At 47.7% G+C, this 24883-nt stretch overlaps 1 protein-coding gene across 2 annotated transcripts in view; it reads right to left on the bottom strand.

Annotated features, from left to right (window-relative positions):
• SLC2A9 (solute carrier family 2 member 9) overlaps window positions 1–24883 on the bottom strand; it is a 1599887-nt gene that overhangs the window by 1213190 nt on the left and 361814 nt on the right. For both annotated transcript variants that reach the window (XM_086964092.1, XM_086964093.1), the window contains exon 3: window positions 17772–17870. In XM_086964092.1, the coding sequence (XP_086820218.1) occupies window positions 17772–17870 (99 nt within the window). The remainder of the gene's footprint in view (window positions 1–17771; window positions 17871–24883) is intronic.

The following is a 24883-nucleotide window of genomic DNA, read 5'->3' as shown; positions in this document are numbered from 1 at the left end:
GTATAGGGGTATTTTTAGTGTTCAGGGGTAGGTTTGGGTTTTGGGGTACAGGGGTATTTTAAGGGTTCAGGGCTAGGTTTGGGTTTTGGGGTACAGGGGTATTTTTAGGGTTCAGGGCTAGGTTTGGGTTTTGGGGTACAGGGGTATTTTAGGGTACAAGGGTAGGTTTGGGTTTTGGGGCACAGTGGTATTTTAAGGGTTCAGAGGTAGGTTTGGATTTTGGGGTACAGGGGTATTTTAGGGTTCAGGGGTAGGTTTGGGTTTTGGGGTACAGTGGTATTTTTAGGGTTCAGGGCTAGGTTTGGGTTTTGGGGTACAGGGGTATTTTTAGGGTTCCGGGGTAGGTTTGGGTTTTGAGGTACAGGGGTATTTATAGGGTTCAGGGCTAGGTTTGGGTTTTGGGGTACAGGGGTATTTTTAGGGTTTAGGGATAGGTTTGGGTTTTGGGGTACAGGGTTTATTCATAGGTTTAAGATGGGTTAGTGTTTAAGGGTGTTGGGGTATTTTAAGGAGTAAGGGTGGGTTATGATTATGGGGTGCAGGGGTATTTAAAGGGAGATGGGTGGAGGGGGCGTGTCCAAGATGGCGACGGAGTAGGATGTGCTTTCTGTCCCTCCGCCGCCGTGACTTTCCTAGCGTTGTTTAGCGCCTTCCCCGAGCCTTGCTGATCACCCCCAGCCCTGCCTCGACGCCGCTGGAGTCACCGTCGGAGTTCCGAAGCTTTCCGCGGCTCCGGTGGCGTAGGGGTGGCCCCGCTGACGACGCTGAGGCCTGTGGCGAGGCTGCGGAGTGGAGCCGGGGACTTGCGTGCGGTGAAGCCGGAGGGGCTAAGTCCGGCCGCGCAGCTGAGGAGACGCTCGCCGGCGGAGGAGCCGGCCGGGAATTCCGTGAGGATCAGCCCGGCCCCGCAGGCAATAGGAGCGCTGCGGAGCTCAAGGAGGAGCCGACAGTGAGCAGGGAAAGCCTGGTGGCTGGCGGGCACCTGCCGCACTCGAGGCTGGGGACCAGGGGCCTACGCCCGACCCGGGGTGGCAGACGCCGGTGCATGGATTGTGGCGGCGCCGGCCCGCCACCGAAGAGGAGGAAGCTGCTGCCCTGATTCCTGCGGCTGAGGCGACTGGACTTTGCGGGGGACCCCCTGGGCCGAGCAGAGCCCTGCCGGTACCTCCGGACTGTGCTGGCCTCGGTGGCGGGCTGCTGGCGGTGCGACGAGGCTTCCCGGAGGCCGCCGATCTCGTTTTTTGGCCCAGGCGATCAGGAGGGCCCTGAGAAGCAGCGGAGCCCCCCAAATAACTCGGGGCAGAGAGGGGTGTACTGCTCTATGGCGGAGTGGCCTGCAGTCCTTGCAGGAGACGAGGCTTGGGCTGCGTCCACGCCCCAGACGGACTGGAGAGGCTCCTTGGAGTGTCCACGGGCAGATAGCAGTGACGAGCGGTGAGGAGGGATTGTCATTTCGAGGAGATGGAGGATCGTCGCAGTGGCCCCGGGCCAGCAGCGGAGCCACTTGTGGAGCGGAGGAGAGGTCGCTTCCCCGGGGGGGGAACATATTGGAGGGCGCACTCCGGGTGGCAGTAGTTGTGCCGGGGGAGCTGGGTGAGTTCGGATGGCTCAACGGAATCGCAAGGACAAGCCGGGCAAGGATGGGCCTCCGAAGGGTACGCAAGCAGCGGGGTCCCCTAGCACCAGCTCGTCTCCCCGGCTGAGGGACGATGAAGCACCGGCCACAAAGCCTTCTTGCTGGAACTTTTTTCCGCCATCAAAGAGGACATCTCGGAGCTCCGGTCACAACTTGCCTCCGATCTCAGGGAGGTTAGGAGAGATGTTGATGGCATTGACGAAAGAGTCGCGACGTTGGAGGAACACGATTTGGGCCTAACAGAGGATGTGCACCAGCTTCAGCAGGATGTGATCAGGCTGATGGAGCAGAACTTGGATCTTCAGACGCACGCAGAAGACCTGGAGAACCGCTCTCGCCGAAATAACATTCGCATTCGGGCGGTGCCATGGGGCGGAGAGGAGGGGGACCTGCGTGGATACGTAGAGGCGCTCTTTCTGCAGGTCCTGGAGGAGGATGACCTTCATGAAGTCAGGATGGACAGGGTGCACAGGGTCGGTCTGCCGAGAGGCACGGGGGCCCGCCTCCGGACATATTGGTTTGCATTCATGACTTTCAACTCAAGGAGCAGATCCTTCGGAAAGCGAGAGGTATCACGGATTTGCAGTTTAGAGATCACCGCCCCCAGCTCTTTCAGGACTTGGCTGCTTCGACTCTACAAAAGAGACGCAACTTCAAGCCGGTGACATCATTTCTGCGGGAGCGCGGTGTGGCATACTCTTGGGGTCATCCCTTTCGCCTCATCTTCAGGTGGCAGAACAGGCTTGTCCAGGTCCGCTCCTTGCAGGCTGCCAAAGAGCTTCTGGGCATGGACGACGCGCCCCCTCCCCAAGGGATGGGCAATCACCAACGCGACGAAGGCGGCGTTCTTCCTCTTGGCAGAGAGTGGGGCGCCCGGTGACGCAGAATAGGCCGGATCCCTCGGCCAGCCAACAGGAGAGGAGCGGAGCTGTGGCTTCGGTGGCGAGCGCAACGGTGTCGCCATCTCCAGAAAGTTTGGGGGCAGCGTGATCAAGAAGGGAAGGCTGTTTGGCGGCGGGGGGACCCCCCCCCTCCGCTCAGGTACTGTAGTCACTATGTACTTTTGGGGAAGACGACCCGGCCTAGGGAACGTGTGGGTCACTGACTTGATCCTCCCCCGCCGTTCCTCAGGGGTTCCTGTGAACACCCCTATGGTGGTTCTTTATTTTTCTCTTTTGGTTTTTTTTTTTCTAGCCCCCTTGGGGCCCTTGCAGTTGCGGGCGGGAGAGGCACTCCGGTTGAGGCTCTCCGGTCCTGAGGAGGGGGGAGGGTGAGGCGGGGTGGGGGGTGTTTGGGAAGAGGGGGACGGGGGGTGGTGGTGGCGTGAGTGTGCATGGCGATATGTGATGGTACCTGCGCTTTGTTCTGGGAGGGGTTGCTACTCCCCGGGAGGTTGGGCACGTTGTCCCAAGACCTGGCTGGATGATTGGAGTCGAGGGGTTGAGTGGGTGGTGGTGCGCTGGGGCGGCGGGCATGGATCCCGGAGAATGGGGGGCCCGCTGGCGGGTCCTGGGAGAGGGCTGGGTCTGCTGGGAGGCCAGGGCTGGTGGATGAAGTGGTATTTACTGGTCATGGAATGGAGGGGTGCTGAGCTGAGTGAGGGTTTCTGTCTGTGATGCCGATTACTGTGGGTACGTGGAATGTTAAGGGGTTAAACTAACTCTCCTCAAAAACGGCAAAAGTGTGGAAATACATTATAGACCATAGCATGGATGTGGTGGGTCTCCAGGAGACACATATGGCGAGGAAGAATGAAACCTGCCTCAAGCATAGGCACTACCCGCTTATATATAGGTCCTCAGCCCTCACTAAGCACAGAGGGGTGGCCCTTATGTTCAGCTCAGCGATGCGGTTTCAACTGCTGGGGCTTAGGAGCGATAAGGAGGGTAGGTGGATCTTGGTCAAGGGTATGCTCCGCGGCAAGCTGTGCACTTTTTTGCTACTGTACGCGCCCAATGCGGTACAGAATAGGTTCCTCTAGGATCTGTTGACTACTCTGGAGGACTTTGTTGAGGGGGCACTTTTTGTGCTAGGGGATTTCAATCTGGTGTGGGATCGTGATCTGGACTCCTCTCGCCCTCAGAGGGCTGACGCTGGGGTCTTTTCAGCTGAGACTCATAGGCGATTTGCAGACCTGGGGCTGGTCGATGGGTGGCGCGCCTTGCATCCCCTTGTGAAGGACTACACCTATTATTCCCATGTCCACCATACTTATTCCCGCCTAGATTATGGATTCCTGAGCCAGTCCCTTCAGGGTTCCCTACGTGGTGCTACGATTTTCCCCCTGTCAGTCTCCGATCACAGTCTGATGGGCCTCTGTATACACTGGGGCCCGGACTATTCTGGAACGCGCAAGTGGTATTTCCCAGCCTCTCTGGTTAGAGACGATACCTCCTGTAAGGCACTACGGGTAGCAATCCGAGACTTTATTGACCTTAATCCAGTAGAGGACACCTCGATCTTTGTCACCTGGGATCCCTTTAAGGCTTCGTTCAGAGGTAGTTGCATGGCTCTCAACGCAGCCCTTAATAGACTGCGGCGAGAGGAGAGGGAAGGATTGGAGAAGGAGTTGGGCCGTTTGGAACAGACACATAAACAAAACCCCACCAGACAAACGTTCCGCGCGTTGACGGCAGTCCGGGGTAAGCTCAGAAACCACTATAGCAACAGAGCGGAATTCACTCTCCTTAAACTGCGCTGACTCTCTTATTCGCAGGGTAATAAGATTGGCAAGCACCTCGCGCGTCAGTTGAGGGCCAAGCAAGAGCGGGAATACATCGGAGGCATCCAGGACTCTGCGGGGGAACTGAAACAATGCGATGAGGACAAGGCGGAACTCTTTGGGGAGTTTTATGCGGCACTATACTCGGGGGACGCACTAGACCCGGAGGCTCAACGTGCTTATCTTAATGAACTTCCACTCCCTCGCGTCTCCCCCGAGTGGAATGAGCTGCTTGAGGCTCCCTTCACTAGGGAGGAGGTTCTGACAGCGATTAAGAATTTGAAACCCAACAAGGCACCCGGGGCGGACGGCTACACGGCACTCTTTTACCGGACCTTTGCTGTGGAGGTGTGTGATTCCCTAGTGCTTCTCTTTAACGCTATGGTGGAATCGGGTACGACCACGGGCTCCATGGCTGAGGCAGTTATCTCGATCATCCCCAAGCCAGGGAAGGATCCCACCAGATGTGCCTCATATAGGCCTATAGCCCTGCTGAATATAGATGCCAAGCTGTATTCGGCTATATTGGCATCCCGGTTACAGGACCTCATGCCCGCTATCATCCACCCCGACCAATCCGGTTTCATAAAGGGGCGTCAGACACACGATAACACTCGCAGAGTAGTCCACCTCATTGAAAAGGCTACTCGCTTCCGTATCCCTGCGGTCCTGGTGGGATTGGACGCGGAGAAAGCCTTTGATCGAGTGGACTGGGGGTTTCTGTTCCAGACCCTAGCGGCCTTCGGCTTCTCACCCAGATTCCTATCTATGGTGGGAGCAAATTACAGTTGCCCTCGTTCCAGGGTCTCGGTCAACGGCCACCTGTCGACCTTCTTTTCACACTCCCGTGGCACGAGGCAGGGGTGCCCACTCTCTCCCCTGCTCTTCGCCCTGAGTATAGAGCCGCTGGCAATCGCGATGCGGGAGCACCCAGACATCAGGGGCCTGCTTTTCACGGGCGAACAGCATAAAATCGCTTTATTCGCGGATGACGTCCTGCTATCCCTTTCGGACCCCGCAAATTCCCTCCCTCATGTTCAGATCGAGTTGGCACGTTTTGAGGCGGTAGCGGGCTTTAAAGTCAACTATGACAAGTCTGTTATTTTAAACCTCACGCTCTCCCTCGCAGAAGTAGACCGCCTCCGCCCGCTGTCTCCCTTGCCCTGGACCCTTTCTTCCCTTTTGTATCTAGGAGTCCACCTTACCCCCACAGTGGGGAAGCTGTATGCTGCCAATTTCCCTCCCCTGCTGGCGCGTATTCGCTCAGATCTGAGGCGATGGCTGCCCCTGTACATCTCGTGGTTAGGGAGGATACACGCGATCAAGATGACACTCCTCCCTAAGTTGCTATATCTCTTCCAGGCGCTGCCCATAGTAGTGGACGCTGACTTCTTTCGCTGTGTTAAAACCCTTATGCTCCGATTTATTTGGCAAGGCGGGAGAGCTCGCGTTTCCTTTACCACTCTTAGGCGTCCGAGGGGAGAGGGGGGGTTGGCCTCCCGGATGTGCATCTCTATTATAAAGCAGCGCAGCTCAGGGTGATGGTGGAATGGTCTCAGCCTCTGTCGGAAAAACATTGGCTGCACATGGACAGGAGTGTGGCGGGACGTTCGATATGGGACTTAGCTTGGAAGCCTAAGGGGGACAGACCTAAAAATGCGTATATTAGCACCCCCACCGGCACCACCCTGAAGGTGTGGGACTCGGTCACCGGGGACGAGAGATGGAGGACGTTCCCCTCCCCTTTTACGCCTATCCATTTCAACCCGGCGTTCCCTCCTGCCTTACTAGAGGGGCCCTTTGATGAGTGGAGAAAGGGGGGTTGCTTCGCCCTTACTCATTTGTTCCATGGAGAGGCTCCGCTTACATTTGATAACTGTAGACGGGACTATGAGGTCCTACCAACGGAGCGATACCATCCGTCCCAGTTGTTACACTGGGCGCTCTCCCCCGCTGTTCGCGACGCGGCCACAAGAGCGCTTACCCCCTTTGATGCCTTCATTTCTCGGACCACTGGCATGCGGGGAGTCATCTCCTTCTTATACCGTCACCTCTTGTCCACGGCGCCCTCCCCCAGACCGTGATACATGGGCCTCTGGGAAGAATTGTTGGACCGCGGGATATCTGATATCGAGTGGTCACAATTGTGGAGAGACTTGGCAAAACATAATCATTCTATTGAACTCCGTGAGGCCCATCTTAAGACTATGATGGACTGGTATCTCACCCCCGCTAAACTACATCGCGTGTTTCCCGGCACTTCTGACAGATGCTGGCGGGGCTGTGGCATGTTAGGTGACTTTCGCCACATCTGGTGGGATTGCCCCGCTATCCGCCCCTACTGGGAGGAAATTCTTTCCCACATTAAGGACATCCTGGGCTACCCCGTGGATGACTCAATGGCACACGTATTACTAGGACTCCGAGACCCTCTGCTGGAACATCAAACCCGGGCGCATAAGAAAATCCTTTGGTTGTGCATTGGGGCAGCGAAGACCACCCTAGCGGCTGCATGGAAAAAGAAGGGGGCCCCAGCAATCTCTCTGTGGTATGCTAGGTTGTGGAGATTGTTAAGCATGGAACGCATGGCTGAGGTTTTTCTAGGCGACTTTAAGAATTTTGCCTTTCGTTGGGGTCCGCTTGTTCGGTTCCTGTCTAGGGGATTACCATCGGCAGTATACCTGCCTACACTGCGGAGCCTACATCTCTTCCAAGTATGAATGCTGGTGCAAGGTTGAGTATGAATGAGAAGGACGCCACCACCGGGGAGGGCTGGGGGCGGGTGGGGGAAGTTTCTAGTTTTAGTTTGGTTGGGACATTTCTGCCATGCCTGTGGCGGGAAGCACTCGGCTGCTTGTCCAAAAGGACTTGTGCCGGTTGCAGTTCTTCGCAACTAAAGTGATCCTATGGACTCATGATTATTAACTGGTGCGCACCTTTGGGCTACAGCTATGGTGACTGTTTAACTTAAGAGCCCTAGTAGTCCTGCTGGATGGGTTGCCCATAATTTTCAATTCCTCCCGCCTGCTTTGCTTAACCCCCTGCGAGGGATGATGTGCAAGATTGTCGCAAGATTTCTTTTCTGTTTTTTTTTCCCAATAAAATACACCTTTGACAAAAAAAGGGAGCAGGGTGGGATTAGCACACAATATGAGACATGGCATGAAGGGCGGAACGTACCACACGCCCCCAGCATTTGTAACGCCCACAGCACAACGCAGACACGCCCACAAGGGACTACTTTGTTGGCACGGTTCTTTTACCTTTTAAATGTATATGGTGGGCGTCTGCATAGCCTATGTCCTTCTGCTGCAACTGCCCTTTCCAACGCTGTATTGGGTGTTGTGATTGGAGCTGTGGTTTCTGAGATTACCCGCCTCAAAGGTTTGGGCTCTCTCTTCATTATATTAGTAAGGATATATGTATTTGGACACACTAGTTGAGAAACTGTATTTCTCATAAATGGCACTTAGGAAGAATAAAATCAGACAGCCAAATGCCTTTCCTTTCCTCCTTTAGTGGAGGAGTGTGGCTCAATGGTTAGAGCGGCAGACCTTGATGCAGAGTTCTGGCCAAGGACCAGGGTTCGATTCCCGCCTCGGCGGGTCTCTGGCTCATAAATTCCTCTGACTGGATATTCTCGCCTCAGTGCCTATTCTAATCATGGGTCCCACGCTGCAACTCTGGGCAAAAGCTTGCTTAGCCTCCACAATGGCCCCCTACAGCGCTGGGGATGCCTGGTTGCACCCCGGGGATGCCCAGGAGTGGACATTTCACGGGGAAAAGCCAGGACGGGTTCCCTAGCGGTATGAGTACAGCGCCAGGACACACTGCTTGCCGGGGTATCAGTGCGCTTTACAAATATGTCTACATTTACATTTACATTTACTTTCTCTATCATATCTATATATACCTTAGCCAAAGGGACTGCACCTTTTCATAGAATTTACTAGTGAAATTCATCCAATCTATCCAAGTTCTTAGCAAGTTTTCTGGTTTTTATGGACCTATAGCATTTTTTTGGGAAGAATTACGATGGTGGTTGGTCAGACCGCCGACGCCATCTAGCAGGCAGGAGATTGCTCGACAATGAGTCAGCAGTCCCATCCACCCAATTAGGATCAGATCGATATGCAAATGGTTGGAAAGTGCTTTTTTCTACTGCGGATTGTGCTGCGGCCCAGAAAAAGAGCCACAGCACAAGCCTCAGTAGAAAAAAAGCACTTTGTGCACATCTATGCACCGTGTGCCACCACCATGGGGTGCCTGGCACTCATTGCATGGATATGTGGGGGGAGACTAGATGTGCCCCAGGACTGCTTAGCAGTGGCCCCTGGAGACCCAGCTTGGGGTTCCCAAAGTCCATTTCCATCTGCCTTTCCATGGTGGTCATACCTCCATGAAAAAGCACTGGGAAAGGGACATCCTAATCCCTACGGTGGTGCCACTGCCGTTGAAGGGATAGGATTCTGACCGCTGCCTGTAGTGAAAGAGCCACTCTTGTGGTTTGGCTACAGCCATTTTAATTGACTTTAGTGTGTTATTTTACCCTAGCTTAATGTAGGACGGTCCTGCATATGTCTGCTTCTCTTCTGTCTTGTAATCTTGCTGTCTTTTAGTGGGAGCTGTCATGGAGTAGAACAGTACTATTGGCTTTGACATGGCCTCATGTCATCTTGTTTTCTGACTTTGCCTTGCTTCATGTTGTTTTTAATTATGAGTTCTTACTATTGGCTTTGACATGGACTCATGTCATTTTGTTCTCTGGCTTTGCTGCTCGCACGGAGCTGCGAAGTGGTGAGGGCAGGTGTCTGCTCTTCACTTGTTTTTCGCTCTTCACTGACCAGAGTGAACTGGATATTATCTGTAGAATGTGCAACTTAGCCTCGAAGCCAAAATACGGGAGCTTGGCTAGCCTTCGTCTTGGCCTTTGCGCAGACTGGTACAGTCAGCTCGGTTCTTTCTCATGAGAAGGGGGCGAGGTTTTCTAGAAGCTTCGTCTTACGTTTAGTAATGATATTTAAGCTGAGAACCTTCGAGGGCCAGGTGGAAGTTCACCCCAGATTAGACATATTGCTGTGTAGGTGACCAAACTTGAGTCCTGATTGAACTCCTTCCTGGGCTGTTGACGGGCTTCTCATACCTTGAGTTGGCAAGGATGATGTCAATTCAATCGGTGAGGTGTTCCTAACCAAATACATATATATATTTTCTACTCTTTGCTATTTGTAATTTATTCTAATTGTACATTTTTGTCACTTTTCATTTGGGAATCTGCAATTACTGATATATTCAGCCTGCCTTTCTAGAATATTGCAGAAATTAACTTGTGTGTTATGTTAAATGGGTATGCAGCGTTTAGAAGGCAAGCATTACAACGGAATACCTTTACAACGCGGTCGTAACAACGAAAGTTGTTACCACGCATTGCACTGGGGGGCGCTCAAGGATAGTAAATGATTTAATTTACTATCCCAACACCTTCCCTACTATCCACGGGGACTGGTGTTGGAATAGTAAATTAAATTGTTCAATTTTGCGCCCCCCCAGCGCAATGCGTGGTAACAACTTTCGTTGTTACGAACGCGTTGTAAAGGTACGCATTGTAAATGTATGCGTTCTAACGTCATACATCGGTTAAATGCACCTGAATTTGTATTCTTACCTCTCCTAAAGGGAGTGTTGCTCAAAGTTTATTATTTTAAGGTGCAGTGATATATTTGACTCCAAAGTGGGAGTGCAGGGTTTGGGTGTGTCATTTTAGTGAAAAGCACATTCATTACACTGCCCGACGGGATCTTGGGTCCTGTCAGAGGTGGCGATTTTCCCCCTGACCTCTGTTGTCCGACCACCTGCATCCAAATTCGGCGGTTGGATCGATGGCCTGTATAGTGGTGGGACTGCCACAGATGGCCTATCGGTGGCGGTCCCACCGACATCGTAATTAGGTTCTATGTTCTTACTGAGATTTTGTTGACAGTTTTATATTACAGAGAAAGGAATATATCTACATGCTAAAGGGATGCTACCATTTTAATCTACTAACCTAGTGATCTATTTACCCTCAAGTATAATTTTAGTTTCTCTATATTATTGACTAAATTAATCCTTAATATCTGATTTTTAAGATTGTGAGTTGAATGTTTTTCCACCTTTAACAACCCATATACAAAAATGTCTTAGATTCTCTTGGGTTCAAATTCTTCCTTTTGATTTAAGAAGTTATAAAATATGTATATTACCTGGGGTGGTGTTTAAAAGCATACAGGAATAAAGATTTCTCAGTCAAGTAAATGCTTCTTACTTTTATCATGTTTTAATGCATGGAACCTTTTTAGTTTCTTGTTGAGAAACAATTGAGCATGAAAATGTTTAACTGCAGAAACAGAATCCATAGTCTTAACTAGCATTTAAGTTATGTCTTCATTTATATAACTATTTTACCCAATAGTAAAAATACCAGTACTGGTGCAAGGTGCCCTATAGTGCTCTTCTTTTCTGACAACACACAATTTTAGTTGCCACTTTGCATGCTGTAACTTCTTGTTGTGAATGTATCTAGGACCCTAATTAGATATTCCCGATGTATGCCCTTGTGTGGTTATAATAAATCATATCCTTATAAAGGCATAAGAATCATATCCATATTAAGTCATAGCCAATGCAGTCCAAATACGGCAAGGCTACTCCCATAGACTCCTAGAAAGTACAACGCGTTCTTAAACGAACCAAGCCTCCAGCAGCCCGGGAATTTCCCCTGCTTCTGTTTTGATTTGTCCTAGAACTCCTGAGAGTCCTGAAAGAACTGCCAGTTCTTAGTGACGTCTTATGTCCAACCTTACGTCAAACTCGGCACCTTCCAGGTATAAATATACCAGCATCTGCCTTAAGCAACACACAGTGGTTTGGAGCAGATCGGCTATCTACTTGCCCGACGCACTGCTGACGCGAGTCCCCAAGGAAGCCAACCCTCCCTGCTGACGCACTGAGAAAGATGCTGTCTTTTCTCCTGCCGAGAAATCCAGCTCCAGTGTTTTCCGGTCACCCTTGTGGGTTCCTGGGAGATCGAGTCCTGAGAGAGAGATACAAGACCTCCTTCATTCTATACCTAAGGTACAGAGCTGATTAGACCCATAGAGAATTATTGATTCAGATTCTTGGCAAAAAACTGTAACTCATCTACTCCTTACCACGTACTAGGCTTAGTTAGGTACACTGGGGTAGGCGTATCTTAGAAACACCATTTGAGTACGTTTAGTCATTATTTTATCATTGTATGTCTTTTATCCATTTTAAGTATCATATGGCTTGGAAACCATATAAATGCTTTTACAGTATTATTTCATAATACTACTTTTACTGTACGCACTTTACTTTATGACAAGTATTGCAATTGTGGCAATTAATTTCTCTTGCATGAGAAAGAAGACTGCTCAATAAATAACCCTTTTATTGAAAACGCCCGTCTCTCTATTTCTCTGCATTTCTGGTGAAACAAAGCATGCACGATTGACTGAGTAAAATAGCTATCTATTGTTTCCGGGACTCTAGAGATATAATCCTTATTGCAGGGGGAACAAAGTTGTCATGTGATATGGTTGTCAGAAGCTAATCCCTTCTTGTCTGTTCAGGAAAGCTAAACGCCTTCTTGTTTACTCGAGAAAGTTTCTAGTGACCTCTGAGCTAGCTGGCACACACAATTAAGTCTAACATATTCAATAGAGACCTAGTCGACCTCAGTCCTACGTCTAAGCTATCGTTTATGTTATTCCAATGCACAGAGCCTATTGGGAATATAGGAACTACAATACATTCTTAGTAAATTTCCCTCTTTGTATGTATGATAAATATTATATCTGCTGTTATGTAATTTTTCAGCATGCATTTCTCAGTATGACAATGTTTCTGTTGGTACAAAAGCATTTTGTGTTTTTTTAAGTGCCTTTTAATCGGTCAAGCAATATATCGGATGAACAAATTGCATTGTTGGAGCTGCATCTGCTGAACTGAGAAGTATTGGGAAGTATTTCACTAATTCAATATGAGACCACAATTTTGGTACTAATGGGGGCTGAGCTATGAGACAGTCTGGGCATCATAATGACCAGAACTGTGGAAAAAGTAATGTAAGTGTTATCATCAAAGCTCTATGAATATTTCAGTATTAACATAAACTAGAATTGTGTTAGACACTAAAATATGTGGTGCACAGGTGTCTGTGTAGTAGGCACCATTAGTTTTTTGCAGAAAGGGGCACCTTACTGCACAAAAACAGTCACAAGAGACGTTTTCCTCTTTATATGCCTCGTTGCGCCTGCTCTAGTAAGGCACAAGGTTTTGGCGCTGCCCCGCGTTTACCTGATGCTGTAAATCTGGGGCAGTGTCAAATTCCATGGATGTTGAGGGTGAACACCCACAGCAAGACCCATGGGACACCTCTTCCACGCAGTGTCAGTCAAGGTAGCGAATTGTGCTGTCTTGCCTTACTCCATATCTACAAGGCCATGAAAATCCACACAGGTAGGCATTACATGGCCTTGTAGATACTGATGAGCCCTGTGCCCCACCAAAACGTCACAATAAGTGATGGTGCACAGGGCTTGTAAATATGCCCCTTCATTTTTAGATACTCTAGGCTAAGGGGCATGACTTTGAGTGATGCTAGGGTTTTAGAAGAGATACTTAGGGGGAAATGCATATCAAAAGTAGAGCTCTTAGTGAATCTATGATGCTCTACTACATTTCAACTAATTACACATATGTATGATACATTTTCACATCTGTCTTTAAAAGAGCATCATCACAGAACATTTTTGACTGCCAATAATACACTAATACACTTGGAGACAAGCAAGGCAGTTCTTGGTCCAGGCACCTACACTATGCAACAGAATTCTTGAGGTGGTAATATGTGCGTATTTTTATGTTACTCTTCGGTATATATGAGTTGCTGTGTTGATTTTTGCGCTGTTGTGTTGTGTGCTGCTTTTTCTGTGTTCTGTTATTAAGTTACGCTCTCATTGATTTGTTTTTTGATTTCGTCGTACCCTGTTTTTGTGAGACATTTATTCTATTTTTGCTTGTCAAATATTAACATCTGCTCACCATTACCACATTACGTCTTGCAAGTTTGACGTAATGCAAGCTTCAGTTAATCTTAGTCTAGAGGCAAGTATGAGTCTAATATCTTAATGGAACAATTTTTTCCGGGCCCTCAAGGATCTAAGCCAAGAACATTTGTTACAGCATATCAAATCAGCATATTCATCATTATGCAACAGGAAGTATCGCACACAGTCTGATCCAGGCCTAGAACATATGCAAAGCAATCTCGTCCTTTGTGCATTTTTAAGGGCATGTGTTACATGTAGTGTTGAAATATTGCAGGTGTACAGTTTATATCTTGCAGTTCTATGGCATTGGTACTGCTCACCTGTTTGTGGACTAGATGTGTAGATGATAGGGCTAAGTACAAAAGGTGGTACAAAAGGGGGTGGTGATGGACGGAGCACCTGAATCAATCAAACACTCACACCCAGTCAAAAGATCTGGGTTTAATCCATCACCGTTCTTTAGCCCACTCTGCCACCCCAGTTCAGACATGGCTATTTGCAAATCAGTCTGACCCTGTGCCTCATGGGAATAGTCCAGCCCGAACAGCAAAGCCATGTCTTCCCTGGACCGGAAACAAGCTTCCGAGGACCGGTTTCTGGCATTCCAGCCGTCTTCAGCCCGGCTTGCTTAAATCCAGTGGCAAAGTGAGCAAGGGACTCACGTCTGAGCATACCCTGCCACACTTATGGTGGCCAAAAGCGGTACAAAAGGGGGTGGTGATGGACGGAGCACCTGAATCAATCAAACACTCACACCCAGTCAAAAGATCTGGGTTTAATCCATCACCGTTCTTTAGCCCACTCTGCCACCCCAGTTCAGACATGGCTATATGCAAATCAGTCTGACCCTGTGCCTCATGGGAACAGTCCAGCCCGAACTGCAAAGCCATGTTTTCCCTGGACCGGAAACAAGCTTCCGAGGACCGGTTTCTGGCATTCCAGCCGTCTTCAGCCCGGCTTGCTTGAATCCAGTGGTAAGTACAAAAGGTGGAAGAAGACTGTTAGACCTGACTTTTTCAGAGAGTTTATACCCAAACTTTTTGCTTTTTGGCCTCCTGTTTCTGACCCTGTTTTTGTTGGTTTTAGGACTCTGGGCACTTCACCACTGCTGTTCATTGATAAAGTGCATATTGTGAATTGGATTAGTGTTTCTATGATTGGCTTGTTTGACCTAGTACTAAGTCCCTAGTACAGTGTACTGTGTGTGCCCAGGGCCTGTAAGTCAAATACTGCTAGTGGGCCTGCAGCACTGATTGTGCGACCCACACAAGCAGCCTTGCAAAATTTTCTCAGGCCAGCCATTGCAGTGTCTGTGTGCAGTTCAGTACTGTCATGTCAACCAAGCAAGGACACCCATTTACAAACCCTAACCTTCCCTTTTCTTAAATGTGAGTTAGCCCTAAGGTAGGCAGGGTGCAGTGTTTGTGAAAGGTAGGGTGTTTTGATGTTTGTGACATGTTCTGATAGTGAACTACATGGAATTTTGTTTAATATTGAAAGGCTATCTGCCCCTTAGGACAGAATGGGAAGATTACTTATAACATCTTATAAGTATAACTGCCCATGGAAACAAGATAGGAAAGTGGTATGCCTGAACTCAAAATATAAAGATGCATTTTTAGAAGGATGAATTTTATATGCTGGGTTCAAGAATACCACTTTTAGAAAGTGGGAATTTTCTTGCTTAGCCATCCAGTGTGCCTCTGCTAGATTTGTGTATTGACTGTCTGGCTGTGGAGTGACAGGGTCTGGGGATGTGCATTCTGTGCAGATAGTCACTTGGGGGGAGGGATGAGGTATGTCCTGCCTTTCCAGAGTAAGTCAGGGCTGGACTGAATAGACCTGGGCTGCATTTAGAGTAGGGGGAGGCGATTTCCTTTTACCTGAATGTGTCTGGTCTGCCTTTCACAATGCTGTCTCCACCTCCTGCTGGGCAGTGGCATCAGAGATGACAGAACAGGTTTTGGTTTAGCAAAGAGCTTCTCTGACACCAGAGAACAAAGAGAAAAGGACTATAAATGTGGGGGCCCAGACCCCTGAACTTTAGATTACTACTTGAATTCAAGAGTAACCTCTGCCAAGGAGAAAATCTGGGAAAACCCAAGGACAAGTACTGCCCTTTTAATGTGTGCTGTCTGCTATTGGCCTTCAGTGGTTGCTTCTATCAAGGATAGGATAAAGAATTTGCTGTGTGCTGTGAGGAAGAACTGCAAGGGCTTGTAGTAGAGCTTGCCTCCTGTTTTGAAATCTCAGGGATTGAAAGACTTCACCACCAGCTCCCCTGAACTTCCTTGCCTGGAGTTCTGACCTGCCAAGAGGTGCATGTTGCTGAATTGGGTGTCTGCGGGTTGTTCCTTCTGTTGGGAGCTGGAAAAGCAGCCAACTTCCAGAAGCTTGACTCATCCACACCGGTTTCCAATGCATCACTGAAGAAACCGACTAAGCGCCTGACAGTGGCTGGAGAAATCGCTGCAATCCGCATTTAGTGCACCGATGTACGGAGTCCGAGATCAGTAAGCCCCTGCATGGCAGTTAGGCACCAATGCATCACCTCCCCTGGAGTAAGGAAGCAGCGCATCACCTCCCCTGGAGTAAGGAACCAATGCATCTCCTTCCCTGTAGCAGTTTTTGTTTGTGATTGTGACACATCCAAAGTTCTTTGTGTTGAAAGTATTGCAACTATAGTTTGCTATGGGCAGAAGTGTTTCTGCCTTTTATTTTGATTACCGTATTGTTGATTTTTTTCGTTTTGGTCTTGTTTGGCTTAGATAAAGATTACGTATTTTTCTAAACTGGCGTGGTGTCCATTTGTAATGTTTTCACTGTATTACTGTATTTGTACACAAATGCTTTACACCCGGACTCTGAGATAAGCCTGTCTGCTTGTGCCAAACTACCAAGGAGGTGAGCAGGGGTTATTTTACAAGTATATCCCCCTTACCCTGACTTGGAAGAAGGGTCCCTACTTGGACAATGATGCAAATCATTGCCAACTAGAGACCCCCATTTCTAACAAAGACAAGTAATGCACATATACCTCTCTTGAAGCATGACAATATCCAGAGTGTCTGAGGTCTAATGGGTGAATATTCTCTCTCTGATTAATAGAAGTATTAAGGTTTAGAGATTCCCAAACAATATATATGAAGATGTGCTGTCATTATAAAATGTAGCTTGCTGCATGTTGTGCCCTTGATACAAAATTAAACAATTAGTGAACGTATGTGGTTGATAAAATAAAGAGGGCACCACCTCATAAACAATCAGTGTGAAAAAAGAAAATGGAAACCATAAATACACACATTTAGTAATTTCAAGACAAATAACTCAAGTAAACAAGTGGGAAAAATATAGACAATGCTAGGTAAACAACACTAGAAAAATTGATTAGGCACTTAGACTTAAAACCGATAATGTCTGAGAAAACAAATACCTATCCAAGGCCAACGCAGAGTATAGACACATTTTAATTGATGGTTTTTAAACCGGGTTCCAAAATGCAGCTGTCTTTCAAAGTACGCAGCAAACATTATATTATTCCAATTTTCTAAAATGATCACCAGACACTAATGGGCCTATTACGATGGCCCGCCCGCCACCGTACCGGGAAACGGACCGACCGCCATAGGCGCGGCGGTCCCACCATGATAATTTCGATGCCACCGCCACGGTGGCAGTGGCATCCTGCATATATTGCATTGTCGTGGGCGGTGCTGTAAGCAACACCCACCACAATGCAATATATGCATGTCGTGCATTTGCATGCACAACGTGGCAGGCACCATGCGGTGCCCACCACATTGTGCATGCAAATTGGAGGGGGTACCATGGGTACCCCCCAAGTGCACCCCCAATGCCACCTACCCTGGGGGCCCACAAAGGGCCCCCAAAAGTAAACTTTGCCTAGCTTTTTATGGCGGGGTCTCCGCCATGGAAAGCCCAGCACCGCCACCCATACTAATATGGGTGGTGGTGTCTTGCAGACACCGCCACCATATTGAAGCCCTTTTCCGTCCCGTCCCCTGTCTGACCGGTAGGCAGTCTTTCCATTTGCCGGGGTCCCCACAGCCATCGTAATTTGGCGGGGGAACTGGTAGGTGGGCAGTGGAAGATGGCGGGCGGATCGTCGCCTGCCATCCTAATAGACCCCTAATTGTTTTAAAGTTCTAAACAGATTTAAAATCAAATATTTGAACAAGCATGACAATGCAAAACATTATGCAGCAATGATCATTTTTGAGGTTGTCTTTGGCAAACGTCAGCAAGTAGACTGACTTCGGATAATTGGTTTGACACTTACCAGTGTAGGGGCATTTACTACTGAAAGGTTATAACCATACAGAAATGATGATCCTAATGCACCAACCAAAGAAGCAGCAATAAGTGAGAATGTCCATCCCTAAAAAAAAAAAAAAAAAAAATAAGCACGGTCAGTTAATAACAGATGAAAAATAGATATACATAATTAGGAAATAAAAAGCCAAAGGTTACACAAATGTTCTGGTTAGGCTCAGATTTCACTCGTACAAAACCAGTGAAATTCACCAGTTATAGTTGCCTGAGGTAACTACAAGGGTGGGCACCTCAAGAAATAGCAGGAGCTGGCTCTGAGGGGTGGTGGTCACCACAGCCATTATCGCTCCTTTAATTGGCACTGCTAGCTCCGGGGAGGTGGTAGTCCCCAGAGTATTATAGGGCCCAGTAGGGGGGGCATACAGCCCCCTCCAATTTTTATATATAACTTTTGACCCTGGGTTGGTCTGCGTGCCCCTCTTCAAAAGTTTTTTTTTGTCCCGGTAAATGGTGATCCCTGCAGTTTCAAACAGCCCCAGGATGGGGGTCCAAGCGGCCTTCCTGCTGTGCTGCCTAACAGCAAAAGAAAAGGGCAAGAAATCACTGTATCTATCAGATACTGCACATTCCTGTCCTTTTCCCCTGCACTTGCGCACAATGGGCTGCCGTGCGTCAATGCAGTCATCCTTGCACCATGGTGCTAGTGCGCCTGCTTTGCTGGGATGATTATTTTTTTTGAGGAAGGGAAACCTTCCTGCACAAAAACAATCACATGAGGCTTTTTCCTCTTTCTAATTGTGCTGCAAAATGCAGCATACATAGAAAAAGGAAAAACGCGGAGAAATAAAGATATTTCTCCTCGCTGCCTCACAGTTACGATTTCTCGTGAATCTTGGGCAGTGTTAAAAAACCATGGATGTTGCTGGTAATGCCCCCAGCAAAACCCATTGCATGCCCCTTTAATGCAGAAAACGGTGTTAAAGGGAACTATATTTACAAGGCAGCATTAAGCCAAAAAAGTGGCGTGGTGCTTCCTGGTAAATAAGGAGCAGGCTCATGTGCCCACGGAGCATCACAAAAAGTGATGCACTGGGGGCGCAATAGGCTTATACAAAAGCCCCTGAATGTTTATGTATGTAGAAAATTAAGAGACTGTAAGAAAATTGACATTTGTTCATGGTCCCCTCTATTTTGTGTTAGATTTGTTTGCTGGTTTTTATGTGAAATTGGCTACACTCCTGATTGGCACAATTAACTAACCTATAAGTCCCTGGAATATGGTAAACAACTGCACGAAGGGCCTATAAATTAATTGTCACCAGTGGACTGCCGCACATATAGTGCCAAATCTAAACTCACAATGCAAAACATGTCTCTGGGCCTACCCCTGCAATGTGGCTTTGCAGTTTTAAGGCTGGTTTGCAAGGCGTAAAACCTCCTTTTTCATCCCTACAAGTCACCTCTAAGGTAGCCGCAAAATGTCCATATGACAGGATGGATAGTATTTAAAAAGTAGTCCTTATATACTTTGGACCTTATCTACAAGGAATGAACGCAGCGCCGTGCCTCAAGCCATTTAGCTGTGCTGCGTAAATTCCGAAGCACAGGGATGCGTCATATCTACAACGATATGACGGATCCCTTTGTTCTCCCCAGCGCTGGCGCACAATTATCTACCATGTGCTGATGCCGCACCCTTGCACTAGAGTACAAGGGTGCCTGCGTTGAGAGGAATGATTGTTTATGTGCAGGAAGTTCAAAACTTCGGTTCCCCTCATTGGCTTTTTGTCATTTGGTCTTTATTTGTTCATTACAATATTCACTATTTTTAATGAGTTTTGTGTTTGACTTTGCAACTGTATCGATGCTTTTAAATGATTTACACATGTTCATAAGTGAAGCCTGTCTGCTCTGTGTTATAGCTATCAAGGGTTGAGATCAGGTTTAAATCTTCGATGGCTCTGACATTAAATTGTTGGTGGACTACCACCCAAACCAACTAATAATCTACGTTCTGATATAGGTGTTTAACTGTGTGATCCAGAACTTGAATTTAGCAGTACCACTCAATCATTAAGTTGGAAATTAAAAATCTCCAAATTGAGCTGAGAGTAAAAATAGATTTTTGATTTTTAGTTGGTATCAAGTCATCGATTGGGTCATTTTTGATCTTCCAAAATAGTTTTGATTCCAGTTGTTTTTGCTCCTTTTTAAATCCAAGGGAACATGGAGTTGGATCTGGTTACCTTGGCAACTCTCACACTGGTGGAGATGAAGGTCCTTTGCACTTGATTGCCCGGAGGTGGCTTGGTACAAGTTTAACAACAGAAGTAAAGACAGCAAAAAGAAAGGAAGAAACATCCTAATCAGTATGAACAAGTTAAAAAGCCAAGTTTCAAGATTCTTCCTAAGGAAGATAAGGAAGTGTGGGTTTTAAGATGAAGTGGGGTAGGGCTGTCTGTTTAGCTGTCCCATATAAGAAGCTTCTTCTACCCCAACAAGCTCTTTTATTTTTGGGGACAATCACATTGACGGCTGCCAAGGATTGCAGTGCCCTAGGTAGAGTGTACCAGATGGAATTCTTTTTATAGTAGTCCGGTCCTACATCATGCAAGGACTTGAAGGCAAAGCAAAGAGCCTTAAAATCAATATGCCTATGTACTGGCAACCAGTGAAGTTGGACTATTACCTTAGAGGCAGATAGATACCTCTGTATTCCAAGTAATAGCTGTGCTGCAGAATTCTGCAGTATCTGTAGCGTGTTCAACAGCCTTTTTGAATACTAATGTACAAAGCATTGCAATAGTCCACCGTTGAAAGGAAGAGAGTTTCCTCAAATCTAGCTGGACAAAAGGAAGAATTTTTCTCAGGATTTTTAAATTGACAAAAGATGAGAAGGTCACTGCATTTACCTGCTTAGCAAAGGACAGGTGGTTGTCAAAAACAACACCCAAATGTTTCACTTTTGATACCGGCACAGGTGTGTTTCGTAACTCAGAGGGCCACCAACTTAGAGACTAGAAGGTGACATTATTACAGAGCAGCAACATTTCAGTTTTGCCTGAATTTAATTTCAGGCAATTGCTTGTAATCCATTTGCTGCATACAGCTAAGAAAGTTAGCAGCAGATTCCTGCTGGTTTTTAGCTACGGAGACTGCAATCTGGGTGTCATCTACGTAGCTAATAGCAGTGAAACCAAACTATTTGATCAGGATAGAGGGGCATCACATATAAGTTAAAAAGAGTAAAGCTCAACAATGAGCCCTGGGGAACTCCACAAGGAAGACAGAAGGAGCTAGAAGAAAAGCTGAAAGATCCAGAAGAATCAATGCTGCAGAATTTCCATTATCCAGAATGGCTCTCAATTCCTCTGAGGTGATAACCAAAGCAGGCTCAGTGCTAAAGTGAAAGCTGAACTGAGAGTGGTCCAAAAGTTTATTGGATTCCCAAAAATGTGTTAGTTCCTTGTTACCTGCCTATTCCACAATCTTAGTTGAAAAAGGGAGACAGGAAATGGTATGATAATTCCAACCGTCCAGCAGGTCGAGGTGTGATTTTTTTTTAATCAAAGGTATATTTAAGGCTACCTTCCATTTTGTTAGAAAGCTACACTTTAGTTAAAAATGGTTGCTAAGTGGCAAGCTATAGTAGTAGAGACCAGCCATAAATTCTTTGGAGGACAAGGGTCCAGAGACTTTGTAGTGAGAATGAGATCCTGAACTTGATTCACCATTAAAGAAGTAAAAAAGGAGAGAGACGGTGGGCTATAGATGGATGACATAGTCATTGGACTCTGGTAGGAGGCACTTCCAGAGATTGAAGCACCTGCACCCAGCGATGGCACTGAGGCTTGCCCCGGAGAGCTAGAAAAAGTATTAAAAATATCCAATAATTTCGCTTGAAAAGCAGCAGCAATATTGTTGCACAGGGTCTGACTGCTGTCTATTTTATCCGGATGTATGACGTTACAACGCATACCATTACAACTACCTACCATTACAACGCGACCATTACAACGCATACCATTACAACGCATAGCGCTTAGAGGTGCTGGATAGTGGTAAGTATAATTTACTATTCCAACTCCAGTCCCCGTGGACACTAGGGAAGGTGTTGGATAGTAAATTAAACTTATTCCCTATCCTAGAGCGCCCCCCAGCGCAATGCGTTGTAATGGTATGCGTTGTAAAAGTTGTGTTGTAATGGTAGGTAGTTGTAAAAGTTGCATGGTAACAGGTGTATACCTTTTATCCTGGTCACAAAACCTGGCAAGTTTTTTTCAACATTGTAGAAGTGCTCTCGATTTGAGTTCTTGCCAGAAATAATTTTTTGTAAAAAATAAGTGGATTTCTCCACAAAGACCTGAACCTTGTATTCAGAGGTTTTTTGTTTATAGAGAGTTTTTTCCCTGAAGTTATAATTTTGCCTCCAGTGATGCTGTTGGTGTCTTCAGAGCTGTGTCAGGTATTTAAGATTCTGTAAGAACCAGGGTTGGGAGGGAGTTAATCTTTTTTACAAACCGATTTAAGAGGGGCCAGTTGATCTATGGCTCACCTAAACCAGGAGTTATAATCTGAATGTCCTGGTCGAAAAATTTTGAGACATTGGGAAGGGATGATAAAAGATTACTATCAAATGATGCAGCCTAAATTTTAAGCCAAGAACAGAGCTTTTAACACCACTAGAAGGGATTAATTTGGATAATTTAGTATGAGATTTCGGATGGAACATTACAACAGCATTATCAGACCAGGTTAAAGTCATCGTCCCAGAAAAAGCTAGCAAAGTATTGTGAGACAAATGTCATCCACCGTATGGCTAGTTGAGTTAGAAGCAGTGGTAACCAACTGAGGTAGGCCAAGAGTGTTCATAAGATTGATCAAGTTTGCTGAATCTCTATATTCCAGATTCTCCAGATGAGCATTAAAATCGCTGCGCATTGTGAAGTTGGCAAAATTGGCCTTGATCTTGAGCATTTGACCTATACTATCCTTAAAGGCAGTTCCTGGGCCTGAAGGTCTATAGATCAACAAACCAATAAAGGAGATAAGGCTGTTAATAAGTCGGAATGGATAAAAGCTGGACTAGGACCTGAGCTCTCATCCATCCAAGTCTCCACAATAAATGCAAGTTTGATATCTTGTGACTGCAAGAATTCAAAGAATTCAAATTCTTTTTTTCTAGCATTGCTTAGAGTGCAGCGTAGCAAGTGATGAGGGGTTCTGGCTTTGGTTAAAGATTTATCAGCTTTCTGACAAGACTTCTATTGAAGTTAAAGAACCTTAACAAGCAATTGGGGCAAGTCCAATCAGTTTTAGATACCCCTGGGTCAAGCGTGGGGCAGCAAAGATCCTTCCCGGTAGACCGCATGGCAAACAGGGCTTCACTAGAATACAAACGCAGCAGATAAAGTCTGACCCAGACCAGGCAGTATGGTTGGCATTCAGCGCCTTCCAAACACAGGTGTGCTTACCTTTGGTGGGGTGCGGACACGCTGTTTGGCTGCCTTTACAGCCCAACATTTGGGGCGGGAAAGAAGGGGGTGTGTTGAGGTGCTCATCAGAGGAAACAGTGAGGGGAAAATAAAAAACAAACCACAGTCCATCAACTACGTTTGCAGAAAGGCAAGCTCCCTTGTGTACTGCAAATACTGGGAAATAAAACCAAGCTAATAAAATTGGGAAAAAGTAGCAAAGCACATAAAAACAATACTAAAAATGCAAATCCATGGGGCGTAGCCAACCATCATGACCAATTGGACGTAACTCCGATGGGCTCCTCTCCAGGCCCTGCATTATCTACCTAACATAAGGCACCTACAGCTCCCAAATCAAACTCGCCTGCAGTTTGAAGGTGTTTAATGGTGAGGGGAGTCCCCGGAGGCGAGCTGGAAGCCCTGGCTGTTGCGCTTTGAGGCAGGATCGTTTCTGAGGTTGGAGCCTGCGGCGTCTCTTAAAGTAGCGGCCGCTCCCGAGTCTGCTTCCTGCTATAAGTGCGGTGGTCCCGGGTCCTGAGGGGAGCCCCGCGACCCCTACAGAGGCAGTGGACACCGGGGTTATTACCTTGCTGACCCCCCAGCCTCTCTTTTATTGTCTACCGTGGTAAAAGACCAGCAGCGGCACCTGCGACAGGAGAGTGGTGCTCTCTGTCGGGAATCCCAGTGGACGGAGCAAACCCTTGGAGGAACTGCAGGCCTTGGCGCCCGACATTGGATGGAATACCAGGTTCGGAGAGAGGTGAGGGGAAGCCCCTGACACGAGCAACGACACTAGGAGTACTCACTAGCAGCCTGGCACCTGACCTTAAAATGGCAGTGGTCAGTCTCCATTTCACAGCCTCGTGGGGGAGCCCTGACCCGTGGCCCCGTATCCCGTATGCTGCCTCTGCCTCAGGTGCCCTCTTACTGTGACTAGGGGGTTCCTGGGTCCAGCACCCTCCAACAAGCAAGCTCTAATATGGCGAGGCTCCAGTGACAGGAAGCTTGTGGACAGCAGAGCGGAGAGACCCACTGAGGCCCTGGGTGGCGTTGAGGCTCAGATCTAGACACCCCTCAAGGATTTTTTGTAAGCGGGGTCAAGTGCAGGAGCGGACAGAAAGGGACTGCTTCCAGTTGTTGCCTAATTGATCTGAGGAGGGTCCCTGGGCCCCAGAGGACCCAGGTCCCTGGTGCAGAACAACTCGGGCAGCAGCTTCTGAACCCCAGCCAGTGAGCCCCCAACCGACAGACCTGAGCAATTATCTACACCTCCACCAGGGTGGTAGCCTGACCCAGTGAAGGCCCACGCTGCCTGTGCTGTTCACACATATTCCAGCCCAAAAAGATCTCCCAGCCTATGCAGGGGCGCAGTGAAGGGGTGATGAGACGAAACCCAATTCCCCCTGGAGTGGGGGGTTTTCTCCTTCCTACGGTGGAACGATCCCAACCACGTGGAGGGCGCAGGTCCCTATGCCATCCAAAAAAGTACATCCCACAAAGATCTAAAGCTTCCTCAACCACACTCCTAAAAGTCCGGGCAGGGAAGGGGTAGCGCAACCAGATGGAGCGATTGCACTCACACACGAGGATTTGATGGCCTCTGCGTGAATTTAAACAAGAACTCAGAGATGAAATCAAGGCT

This window comes from Lissotriton vulgaris, chromosome 3_2, assembly GCF_964263255.1.
Source record: "Lissotriton vulgaris chromosome 3_2, aLisVul1.2, whole genome shotgun sequence".
In the NCBI taxonomy this organism is placed as follows: domain Eukaryota; kingdom Metazoa; phylum Chordata; class Amphibia; order Caudata; family Salamandridae; genus Lissotriton; species Lissotriton vulgaris.
The sequence above is the reverse complement of the archived record's forward strand: the minus strand, read 5'-3'. Positions and strand labels throughout refer to the sequence as shown.